The sequence below is a fragment of the Armigeres subalbatus genome, chromosome 3 (genome assembly GCF_024139115.2).
Source record: "Armigeres subalbatus isolate Guangzhou_Male chromosome 3, GZ_Asu_2, whole genome shotgun sequence".
In the NCBI taxonomy this organism is placed as follows: Eukaryota; Metazoa; Arthropoda; class Insecta; order Diptera; family Culicidae; genus Armigeres; species Armigeres subalbatus.
Window position 1 is genome coordinate 72968164 of NC_085141.1, and position 12601 is coordinate 72980764.

Here is a 12601-nt window from a genome sequence, read left to right on the forward strand (position 1 = left end):
CTCCCGACGACACCTGATCGATATTAAATTTTCATTCCGAATTTTCTCTGATGGGCGGAAGTGTTGGGCTAAGTCTTGATAATATCATCCAGCACTACCGGCATACAGACTGTTTCGGGTAACTTTCGAATTGTATTACTCATGAAATCTATAATTTTCTGATAAATTTGTCTTCATACAAGATTGCGATTGTCTAGTCGGATATCCTCTGTAAACTGAACTAAATGGTACTGTTGTATTTCCGTACTTTTAATTACATCGTGGCTCGTACAAAATGGCGTTCTTGGCGGTGACGAATTCCGATCGGAAAAATCAATAACCGGTACATGAAAGTCATTTGCCATTAAATTTACTCTTCTTACCATTCCATTACACTTATCTTCTTAACTTCTGAATTGTGCTTTGATGCGTCAAGAATAATTGAGTTGTTTGCTTAAATAACTGAAAATTGGAAAAATCTTTTCCCAGGATACATTTTGCATAGTGCGTAAAAATTTCTCAATATTGGACGCCATCTTGAATCAATCACCGCTAGATGACTTTGAACCCGAACTCTAATCCAGAGCCAATTGACACTCCGGAGTTTTATTTCAGTGGGTAATCCATCTAGTAATCCACCATTGAATCAGCATAATCCACAAAGCGATCCTAGCAAAACCTGCTAAAGAATGATAGAAAACGTTTGTCCACCTCGGCACACATTCAAATAACTTTTTTTTCTGACTGATCTGTATCCCGTTGTGACGGCTAGAATCAATGTAAATGTCCCGAAACAACAGTAAACTAATAACAGTACTGCTGTGACAGGACAATATAATCGGTTTCTAGCAAAATTGCGGACGATACAGGATGTTGGCATCCGTCGGAACTTCGCGACCCAATAAAGAATCATTGCACAGTCGCTATCCGGGTACTGTCACACTGGCGAGGAGAGCAATGGCACTTTTCCGAACTAGGGCGTGACTGGAATCGATTTTACATTTTTCCTCGTTTCAAGATTCACGTAAGCACGAATTTGTCTTCCATTGAGCTCAAACATCCATCGATTTAGCGCAGCGATTCGTGGATAAGATTAGTCCTTTAAATCAGCTATCGGTGGATGGTTCTTGATCTAGCCTGCAACCAGCCCCATACAGCAAAAGGGGAGCCAGGGCATTCTCGGATCGACAGTTCAGAGCACGTATGAACACTTTGAGTCTACTGAAACGACTAGGGATGGTTCCCTTTATCCGGCTGATTTCCCGGTGCTGTCATGACAACACGTACAACGATCTACCGAAACGTGTACGCATACAGCGATGGCTCACCCGCGACGAAGCATGCGCTTTGCCAAAGGGACAGGACCACATCGGCGAGGATTTGGTCCTGTTTACGAGATTATACTTTGCGATACGCGTACGCGCGTACCCCGTGCATTTGTATGCGGACGGTGAATGCCCTATATCTAGGGCTACCATCCATTTAGCAATATCTAATATGAGTTAAATTCTCAAAACTCTGTCACCCTAGCTACAAAAAAAAAACTGATCAATAGAAATCCATTCATCTTATCACGCTCTTAGCAGAAACCTGTTTACAAGCGATTTTGCCTGGCAGAGTTCGGATGCTGGGATCGTTATAAGCTGGAAACAGGATACCACTCGTATCTCAAAGAGTAGGCCACCCGTTCGCAGCCGTGGATGTGCCCGGTTAAAAATCGATATTCGAAAGGATCAAAGGCGCATACTCGCCCTGTCGTGCCTCTCGCTTTAGTGTGGTGGTGAAGTAACACTCGATTCGGCGCGCAGACAATAGGAAAATTTCCCCGGCCTGTCGGGATACCGAGCAGGAGAAATGTCCTGCTATCATTTCAATCACCGTCATCATCATTCGATGCTCCTGCGACTGCCGCTGTCTACTACTGTAGTATTTGGCACAGATTTGGGGAAGCAGTGCAATTGGATGTTGAATGGAAAAGGGTGTGAGTTATGTCAATTTAGAATAATCAACGATAGGGAAGGCTATCGCTAGATCATTTTAACGACTCAATGCAGCTTCACACTTTTCCTATCCTAACCGGATAAAGCTCGCAAAAGTAATTTATTATGTATTGTATTTTTCCGAATTATGTTCTTTACTGTGGAACTTATACATATTTGATTGTACCAGTATTTATGTGCTATATGCTTGTGACGCACCCAATTTTTCATTTGTTTTACTGTTCTTAGCTTCTCTATCAGAACCAGTATTGATATCGCACACCATTAAATTTCATTTATGCTGTGCTAACAATTAAATTTAATGTGAATTGATCTACAATCTTAATGATTGTGCGGATCATTTCTGAATTTCATGAATCGCATGATTCTGAAAACCCTTTCATTAAGATATAAAGGGAACGTTCACGAATTACGCCACGTTTTGAAATGAGTGACGTGACGGGGCATAAAAATTTTTCAAATGTTTCATACAAAATGTAACAAAAAACTAGGTGTAAAAATTGATAATTTTATGCGTGACTGTATTACTTATCGTCCAATAAAAAATATCTTTTTTATCTTTATTTACGAGACTTTTAGCCCTAGGCTGGCTGGAATCAAGTTCAAATAATATCATTAATCATATTTTTGAACCTTCAACGTTAAATATTTCTTCTAATATTTCTATTTCGATGTTACCATCGGTGAGTTACTCTGTATTTTTTATTATCCCAATGGAACGCCAACGCTTCCGTCACACCTTTGAGCTAAAGTCCTAAATTACCTAACGCTGGAGTCCTCCTCCGCCGCTCAATGGCTAGTCTTTTCCAAATTAATCTACGAGGCGCATTGACCTCAATATTTTGTATTCATTTTTGTTCACCCCCTGTCCAGCATATCCTTGCCATCCTGGCACAAAGTAGAGGCAACTGTTGCTATTTCAACTTTTGAATACATACTTAGTCGATACGGGGTTGGACGATCAAAATGTTTTGGTTCGTTTTGATTGTTTCAGAACACGCAACCTTGGATACGACTCAATTTTTTGTTTGAGGTGCGACTCACAGCGAAAAGAACCTTGAACCTCGCTTCAGGTCAGCAAAGCAAATTATGCATAATATGGACGACAATAATACCTGTATTTTTCTCGTTGCATAAAGATAAATCCACATTTTTGCTTAGTGTTCTGGTGCTGGCAGTGCATATGCCAAGATTATATTAGCTGTTTGTAAAATAAATCTTATAGGGTAACTGTTCCGTTTCCATCTCTTACTTACTTGATGGGCTACAGCTCTTCGATGAACATACGCCGAATGGAGTATTTTTCTCCACTGGACTCGATCCTGGGCCAATCGCTTCCAGTCGTCCTGAACGTTAAGCGCCCTCAGGTCCTCTTCAACTGTAAAAAGCCATCGTGTACGCGGCCTTCCACGAAGCCTGCGGCCTCTTCCGGGTTCTCTATTAAATATTATCTTCGCTTGACGTTCTTCCGGCATACGAACAACGTGACCAGCCCACCATAGTCTGCCGTGTTGTATAAGTTTAATAATATCCAGCCCTTTATACACCTGGTAAAATTCGTGGTTCATGCGACGCCGCCAGATACCGTTCTCCTGTTTACCGCCGAGTATTGTCCGCAGCACCTTACGCTCAAACACTCCGAAAGCTCTCCGATCAGCCTCCGTTAACGTCCATGTTTCATGGCCGTATAAAGCCACCGGAAGAATCAGAGTAGTATACAGCGCGAGTTTTGTTTTCGTTTGCAGACTACGGAACTGAAGGCTCAAATTACCGTCATACAGTCATTGACGAGAAAGACAACCACGTGCTCGTAGCTTGGTATTCGCCGACGAAGGACTCTTCAAGCGGTCTCAATTTGTTGAACAGCATACGGGACATACTTTTGTACGCCGAATTAAGGAGGGTTATTCCTCGGTAATTGGCGCACTCCAGTCTGTGCCCTTTCTTAAAGAAAGGGCAAATGAGCTAGCAGGCATTTCCTCGTCTTCCCATATTTTCGACATAATATGGTGTAGAACTTCATAAAGCTGCCCACTGCCATGTTTGAGAAGTTCAGCCGGGAGCTGGTCCTTTCCCGCAGCCTTATTGTTTTAGCTCTTTAACAGCTTTTTTAACCTTATCTAGTGTAGGTGACTCCACAGCTTGTCCATCGACTCATAAAACCTCCGCATATCGTTCTGCTCCATTTTTTCCTGCGCCTCACTAATAACTTATTCTTCGTACTTTTTTTTCTTCCTGCGGTGGGTTCGTTTTTCGGCTGCTCTTGCTTCCTTGTACCGATTTCTATTCGATCGGGTTCCTGACACCAACATCCGGCTTCTGGCAACGTTCTTCTCGTCTGTCACTCTCTGACACTCAACATCGAACCAACCCGTGCTGGGTCGCCTCTGTGCAGTGCCTACCACTTCTCGTGCTGTTGTGCTCACCGCTCCATGGATCGACTCCCATAGATCGTTGATGTTGTCGCTAACGTTGATTGCACTTATCCGTTCTTCGAGCTTCTGGGGGTACTCAGCCGATACTCCTTCAGCCGACAATCGCTGGATATTATAACGCATCGTTCGCTGTGATCTTTCGTTCGATACAGTTGACAACCGTGATCGAATTTGACTGACAACGAGGTAGTGATCAGAGTCAATGTTCGGACCTCTGAATGTCCGCATATCGACAACATCCGAGAAATGGCGCCCATCCACTAGAACATGGTCTATCTGGTTGCAAGTTTCACCATTTGGGTGTCTCCAGGTGTGCTTTCGGATGTTCTTTCGTGCAAAGTAGGTGCTACTGATGGCAATCCCTCTGGCAGCAGCGAAATTTACTAGCCGTAGGACGTTGTCTTTGGTAGCGGAGTGGAGGCTCTCCTTACCGATTATGTGACGGAAAAAGTTCTCTCTACCGACCTGAGTGTTAGCGTCTCCGATAACAATTTTCACGTCATGCTTTGGGCACTCTCCATAGGCTTTATCAAGACGCAGACGTTCATAAAACGTGTTCTTCACGTCGTCGGATTTATCGTTTGTCTGTGCGTAAACGTTGATTAGGCTGTAATTGAAGAATTTGCCCCGTATCCTCAACACACAGATTCGTTTGCTAATGGGTTTCCACCGCATCACTCGCTTCATCTGCTTGCCCATCACTACGAAACCAACTCCATGCTCTGCTTTTTCGCCGCCGCTGTGATAGATGTTATACTTGAATGCAGTGTTGGTCGTGGGGTCCACGGCTCGGAATTCACGTTCTCCGGATCTGGGCCATCGGACTTCACCACGTTCACTCCAACCAACTCCAACCGTTTTCCATCTCACTGAACATATATTCATCTCATTGCAAAACAAAGAAATACAGCACCAATTTCGTAGCTTCTTTTTGCTAACACGCGTGCTCACTATTGAAAAGAATCACAAAAATCAGAAACAAACCAAATTCCTTTTCATTGCTTTGTTTTTGATGGGATAGCATAGCTCCCATACTGCCGTGAATCGCATATCTGTCCCATTTTTGATGGGTTTCCTATTCATATGGAACAAATATGCGATTCACGGCAGTATATGAAATGAAGTGCCGAACCGTTCCCCTACATTTAGGTTCTTGCGATTCAATTTGCCATCCTAATTATCAGGCGATACTTCCGCATTTCCAACATGTATTTGATTACTTTGCTCAATAGGTAGACAGTTTGATAGTTCAATTTTAATCTATTGAAAAAGGACCAATAAAGGTACTGAAACGTCGGATCCAAATTAATATTGCGCTTTAGCTGGTCATCAGACTGCATAGCCGATAAACAATACTCCTAGGCAGTTACAGTCGACAACCACCTCCAGTATCAAGCTATAAAGTTTTTTTTTGTGGCTGTTGGCAGTCTCTACACTAAAAGTCTACTCCGTTTTGAATTTTTTGCAGTTTCCTTAGGAGGGAGGAGGTTCGGTTGTGGGCACACTTTTGAATTTTGTCCATAACTTTTGTTCTAGTTGGTATTATGTCTACATTTTTATACCAATGGAAAGCTAGAAGTACAACCTTACTGCTAGAGAAGAAACATTTTATTGTCAATTTCGCAAATTTGGAATTTTTGGCCATTTCAGTTTTATGGTTCGGTTGTGGGCACCCTTGAAAATCCGGCTAATAATGAAGAATAACAAATGAAATTCACCCAGTTTCAAAAAAGAGTATTTTATTAGTTTTAATTGTCATGAAACAATAAAAAACCTAGATTAATTCACCTAGCAGTGATTATGCCTTTCTCATGCATTGAAGAAGGTAACGAAAACAATCACTTAGGAAAGGTCAAAAATAGCACTTTAGGAAGTTGTATTTAACTTTTTCTATCAATTTACATATTCATTACATATTAGATTCATTTATATACATCGCAGGCAAAAAAATATTTCTTTTAAATTTCGCGTTTTTCTTCTCAATGAGGGGTCCCTATGAAAATAAATGATAATAGGTCAACAACTTCGGAAGGCAATGTCTAAAAGGTCCAATTTTGAATGACAAACAATAAGACTGAATGCGTCGTCGATTGCAACTTGTTGCGTGTAAATCGGTCAACGCTTAGTTCTGAAAAGCGCATATACAATGGTTAGATGCGCCTAAAAACAAAATAAAAAAAACTTGTTATTACAATAAATTATGACTGAATAGTTTGAAGAAAATGCATAAAAACAGCATAAAAATAAGTTTGTTGATATGTTTGTTGATAATCTCAGTAATATTGAACGATTTGTCAATAAAAAGAGGGTGCCCATAACCGAACCAATAAAGGTGCCCACAACCAAATTTAGCAGCGTTACAAGAAAGTGATGAAAAAAAAAAATCAAGATGATTGCCATCGTTATTGAACCACAAAATAGACTAAATTAACTGTATGAATATGCATTAGAACTCTTTTTTTCAATTCAATCACACCATTTTATGACACACAAGCAAAATTTTCGTGTTGATTTTTATGTAGAAAAACAAATTATTTGTTCATAGTTCAAAGTAGAGGTGTCTATCTAGTTTGGTATTCTGCACAAAACATCGTGTTTCGATAGCAAATGAATGACAGATGTCAGAATAACAGTATCTGCTTTCTGTCAAAAGATACGTGGGGGTGCCCACAACCGAACCACCTCCCCTAGCGTTTGAGGCATGTTCCCATCAAACAAAAGAAGTTCTGAAAATTTGTTCAAATAATTAATCATCAATCGCAAGAGTCATTCCTGTTGAAATTATGTTGATCTACTTATGATATAGGAAAATTTCATATAATGCGATCTATCTTGATAAATTTAAATTGCTGACTAGTAATTAGGGTTCTTTCTAAAATTACGTAACGCTAAATTTGGTGATTTTGGACCCCCACCCTCCCCCTCGTAACACTTTTTGTATGAAAGGTTTATTTTTTTTGTATGGATCGTAACACTCGGCTTGACCCTGTACCTCCCCATAAAGCGTTACGTAATTTGTGAAAGGCCCCTTAACTCTAATGAAAAACCTAATATATCACATTACCTTCTGATGAAAATGTAACGCCCAAATGTTTGAAAACTATCTCGTGAAAGCAGTCGAAACTGAATCAAATGACTGAAATAGGCCATAGTTTAGAACCGTGCAACAAACAATTAGGAAGCTTGTTAAAAGAAAACGACGAATAGTATCTTTGTGGACCTGTGACGGCAGTCCACAGCATCGGCATCATCTCCAAACAAGATTCTGTAGGGAATGTTTTAATAACATTTCGTGAACTCCCATTTAATGATGGGCTTATACAGTCATTGGTCGATCCTCACGTCCTTAGGTGGTCAAAATAATGGTCATGTAAAGAGAGAATGACAGTGGATAAAAGTATAATATGGTCTGCCTCATATACGTAGGTGGCGAAGGTCTCAATTAAACGTTACTCGATACTCCATAATCATGCGGGGACGCTAGAGGCGGATAATGTTGTTGTCAATGGTAATGTTTCAGTTTTACATTCGCTTACATTACATTTGATGTTTATAAAAAAAATTATCAGGAAATATTCTGGTTCATCTATGAGATTTTTTTCCAGAAATTACCTCAGTTGAAATTTGGTTGAAAGTGAATTTTATACTGAACAAAATTATTGAATTAACCCACAAGAAAATGTATCCATAAAGAGTATTAGAAAATCTAAGCTTCAATTCTTTTTCGACGAAATGTCCCTTCGACGTTCTTTCGATGAGGTTTCATTCAACCAAAGGTTATTCGACTAATAGCCTATTCAGATTACGCCATTTATTATAATAAATATCATTATAAAGAGTAACTTGATTCCAATTCTCATACAGTCATTTTTCTTTGTCTGATATTTATTTAGATAAATGGCGTAATCTGAATAGGCTATAAATTTTATAAGACGAAATGTCCCAAAGGCATAAATATTATTATTAGCTGCATAGGCTCGTTATAGTGATCATTGTCAGAAACACCTGCCTTTACGCTTGACAAAAAAAAAAGAATACTGTATGTACATCGCTTACCTTTAATTTCTTTGGATTCATGACGTCCATGGTATCCCATTCAAAAGTTTTTTTGTTCAGACTGTGAAGAAAATATGAGAACGCAGGTGAGCCAATTCATAATCTTAAAGTATGAGATCTAAACATCCCACCTGACATCAGGACGGGTGAACGACGCATAGGTACAGTAGCCAACAAGACCCGTCATGGTGGCAGAAATGATGACGACCAGTGGGATAACCTGAAATCGAATAAAAAGTAAAACTAATATAAGTGTCACATTCATTCTTTCATTTGTACCGTGTAGAACAACACTCAACTAGTCAACTAAGCCATATCTAATTCGGTTAACATTTGTCTCACTTTTTTCCTGCAGCGCTGGAACCTTGGACACAACCGGATTGCTTGAGCATGACCTACACAACCCACTGGTGCCAATCAAAACAGCAAACCTTCTCACACCACAAGCTGCCGCCGCAGCCGTCGTTGCCCAACAGAACAGGTAAACTATAATTCCTCTATTCTAGTGTCTCCCAATAGTGTGTCTTTGCTTTGAGTTCCCATTTTGAAATCAACCTACAATAAATTTATTATCTTTTGCGCCCATATGCAGAGATCAACAACAACAACAGCAACAACAGTTACAACAACAGCAACAACAATTGCAGCAGCAACAGGTGCAACAGCAAGAACAGAAACAACTGCAGTCAAATTGCCAACTTGCACTCGTTAGTAACGTTGCCACCAACACCTCCAAAGCCGGTTCCACTAATGGAAGCTCGTCGGGCCGCTCAACGCCCAACAGCAGCAGCGATCCAGCGCCAGGAAAGTTATTCGTCGGTGGACTCAGTTGGCAGACATCGTCTGAGAAGCTCAGCGAATATTTCGGAATGTTCGGTAAAGTGACGGATGTGCTGATCATGAAGGATCCCATCACTCAGGTAGGCAATCGAAAAACTTGTTTTGGTAATAACAGTAACCTGAAGGTTGGTGTTTTTTTTATCAATTGCAGCGAAGTCGTGGATTCGGATTCATCACATTCCAAGAACCAAATAGCGTAGACAAAGTTCTTAAAGTGCCAATCCACACTTTGGACGGAAAGAAAATCGATCCCAAGCATGCGACTCCAAAGAATCGCCCGAAGACCCAATCGAACAAAACAAAGAAAATCTTCGTGGGAGGCGTTTCGCAGGACACTTCGGCAGAAGAGGTTAAACAGTATTTCAGTCAATTTGGCAAAGTTGACGAAACGGTTATGCTTATGGATCAGCAGACGAAACGTCACCGTGGATTCGGATTCGTCACGTTCGAAAACGAAGACGTGGTGGACCGGGTTTGCGAGATCCATTTCCACACGATCAAGAACAAGAAGGTCGAGTGCAAGAAGGCTCAACCAAAGGAAGCCGTGACCCCCACTGCCCAGCAGCTATTGCAGAAGCGAATCATTCTGGGTAACCTGGGACTGCCAATCGCGACACCAACTGCAGCACGTCTGGTTGGGGCCGCACAGGCCGCCCAGTCACCGCTAGTCAGTCAGCTGGCCAATCCGCTGATGGTACAGGCACAAGCACAGGCCGCTCAAGCTGCTGCAGCAGCCGCCGCGATGCAGGTGCAGAATGGCTTCGGAAAGATGTTCACCACATATCCACCAACGTTACATAGTTTCAGGTAGGTGTTACAATTGTATTTTAAAAGTTGCAGATTTTCAAATTTAAAGAATCAATCTATCAATAGATGCTTTATTATACAAGTACAGTTTTCTAAAAAAAAAAATACATTATTCATTCAGTAGTTTTTTTATCTTGAAATTTCCATCTTTACTCTTGGGTAAATGTATTTCTGAATTTCACCATATTATGAAATTGTTCAGCTTTCCATAAAATACAAAAACTAGATCAATTTATCATATCAGTGCTCAACTGCGATTGCTGGTGCATTAACTCTGTTTTCTTTTATTCCAGATACTCACCATATCCCATGCCCTCAGCTGCTGCCGCTCACGCTGCAAATGCAGCTGCTGCTAGTGCATCAAATCATCAACTAACTTCCGCCGCGGTAAATGCACAGGCTGCCGCCGCGGCAGCTGCCAGCCAACAACACCAGCATGCCCCACCGATGACTGGCCACACCACTCAGCAACCCGCGCCAGCCCAGCAGCAACCAACCAATCCTGCAGCGAACCACCAGCTCATGTCAGCCCATCAGCTAGCCGCCGCAACCGCCGGCAATCCCTACCAGGGTTATAGCCTTGCTAACGTGGACATGTCCAGCTTCCAGGGCGTCGATTGGGGTTCGATGTACGGCATGGGAATGTATGTATAATTTTCCAATTCCGCTACTTTCTCTCATTAGAGTATGCTCTTAGTGCTTTCTCACCGCGAGTAACTTAAAAATTGCGACTGTATACCTGTATTTAAAAACCAATAACGGTACATGTATGTTTTTTTTGTCGATTATGTGTGTGTATGCGGGCAGGCATATAACACTTTGCAAAAGTGTGATACAAAGCAGTTAGATATCCTTCCTATATAACTACATACACACATCCTAGATTCATCCGGACAATTACGCGTCTGCAACAGCCTGTGTTTATGCGCGCAGCGCGTAATATGTGTAACAGTAACCCACATTCAGTTCATTTTAACGCTTAGTCTAACGTTTGTTTGTATAAAAAACAGTAGTAATATGTTTTAGCGAGATAAATACTCGGGAATGTCGGATACTTTATGTATGTAAACGGTGAATACTATTCTCCAATACTAAGCTTCCAAATCAAAGCAGTGAGGAACATTTGATTTTAAAAAACCTAGGTTTCGTATGGTAGCAATAATTTAATATACTCTATTATACTCGAAATAACTTTTTCTCTGTATACAAAGTGCTCTTGTCCATTCCAAAACGTTACTTAAACGATCTATTAGTAGGCATACTTTTGTTCTTATAGCTGAATACCGCAAGTCGATTGTTTCATATCTTTCCACTATCTTAGTTCGATCTGGATACAAACGATGATAGTTGTACCACATCAAAGCATTGTTAGTAGAGTAATGCAATCAAATAAGTAATATGCAAGCCAGCCAGCAAGTTAGGCACACTCTGGTATGATAGCTCTTACGGGGTTGTAAAATGATGGCATACGGTGTTTTGTGCTCTATTAGGTAGTGGATGGGAAACACGATGAATAGCTCTCTTCTACTAAGTATGTAATAGCATATCAACAGACTGCAAGCGCGCGCGTATTAAGGAAAAGATGCAAGGCAAACGCTCATCATTGGCGGTACCATGTCAATAATATTAGAGTTTGACCCCCGATGACAGCCGTGCATGGCTGTTTGAACACCTTATTAATTGATGTACGTTTTGTAGATGTTTCGTTAAGTTATAGATCTCGTTCCCTCGAAATGCTCCATTGTTTTAATTCCCCACCCTACAAGTACAAGTATACATTCATCGTAGACAAGGAGGCGCCACATATTCAGTGCTCCTAAACCCATTGCGTCCATTTTACTTTATATTATTTTAGCATTTTCTTGTATCTAAACTATATATGCATCTATCACGAATGATTATTTGTTTTCCAATAAAGTGGATAGTTAGGTGAATTTATTTTCAATTTTCCCCACCATCCTAAATAAAGCGAGCATCTAATTAAAACAGTATTTTGACCGATTAGTATGTAGTTTTCAGAGCATAATCATATCGAAATAATACGCGTTGAACTCGAGGATTCGGTTAGATGAAACCAGTTAGATATGTATTGGTCGACCTATGCCCTATCTGTTTTTACAATAGAAAAACTTGTATGTGATGGCTCAGAATGTGTATTTATGTTCCACGTGTGTATTTTAAGTGTAAACTATTAGTTTTATGGTAATATGCTCGTGCATTTTTATCTCATCCCATTAATCGTTGGCGTAACTGTGGTTTAAAACAAACAAACCAATCGGAGTTGGATTGATAACGATACGGTGGATCGCGTTCTCAAGTGTAATAGTTCTTCACATAACAAAATGCTGATGTGTGGCAATTGTTACTTTATTCGGCACTGTTTTTATCATATCATATACTGCCGGTATATGCATAACTGTCCCATGTATTATTTTACCCATTCATTTTTTACTATTATTTTGAAATATAGTTTTCTTGTTCAAG

The 12601-nt window shown here is 40.5% G+C and overlaps 2 protein-coding genes across 5 annotated transcripts in view; one reads left to right on the forward strand and one right to left on the reverse strand.

The window, feature by feature from the left end:
• Positions 1-12601, forward strand: part of LOC134225237 (RNA-binding protein Musashi homolog 1-like) — a 153158-nt gene that overhangs the window by 109232 nt on the left and 31325 nt on the right. For all 4 annotated transcript variants that reach the window (XM_062705147.1, XM_062705145.1, XM_062705146.1 and 1 more), the window contains 4 exons: positions 8826-8951; positions 9063-9390; positions 9462-10117; positions 10411-10761. In XM_062705147.1, coding sequence (XP_062561131.1) covers positions 8826-8951; positions 9063-9390; positions 9462-10117; positions 10411-10761 — 1461 coding nt within the window. The remainder of the gene's footprint in view (positions 1-8825; positions 8952-9062; positions 9391-9461; positions 10118-10410; positions 10762-12601) is intronic.
• Positions 1-12601, reverse strand: part of LOC134225239 (uncharacterized) — an 85082-nt gene that overhangs the window by 25479 nt on the left and 47002 nt on the right. Inside the window, exons 4-5 of the mRNA XM_062705150.1 lie at positions 8602-8690; positions 8471-8531 (exon numbers count right to left, since the gene is read on the reverse strand). Of these exons, the coding sequence (XP_062561134.1) occupies positions 8471-8531; positions 8602-8690 (150 nt within the window). The remainder of the gene's footprint in view (positions 1-8470; positions 8532-8601; positions 8691-12601) is intronic.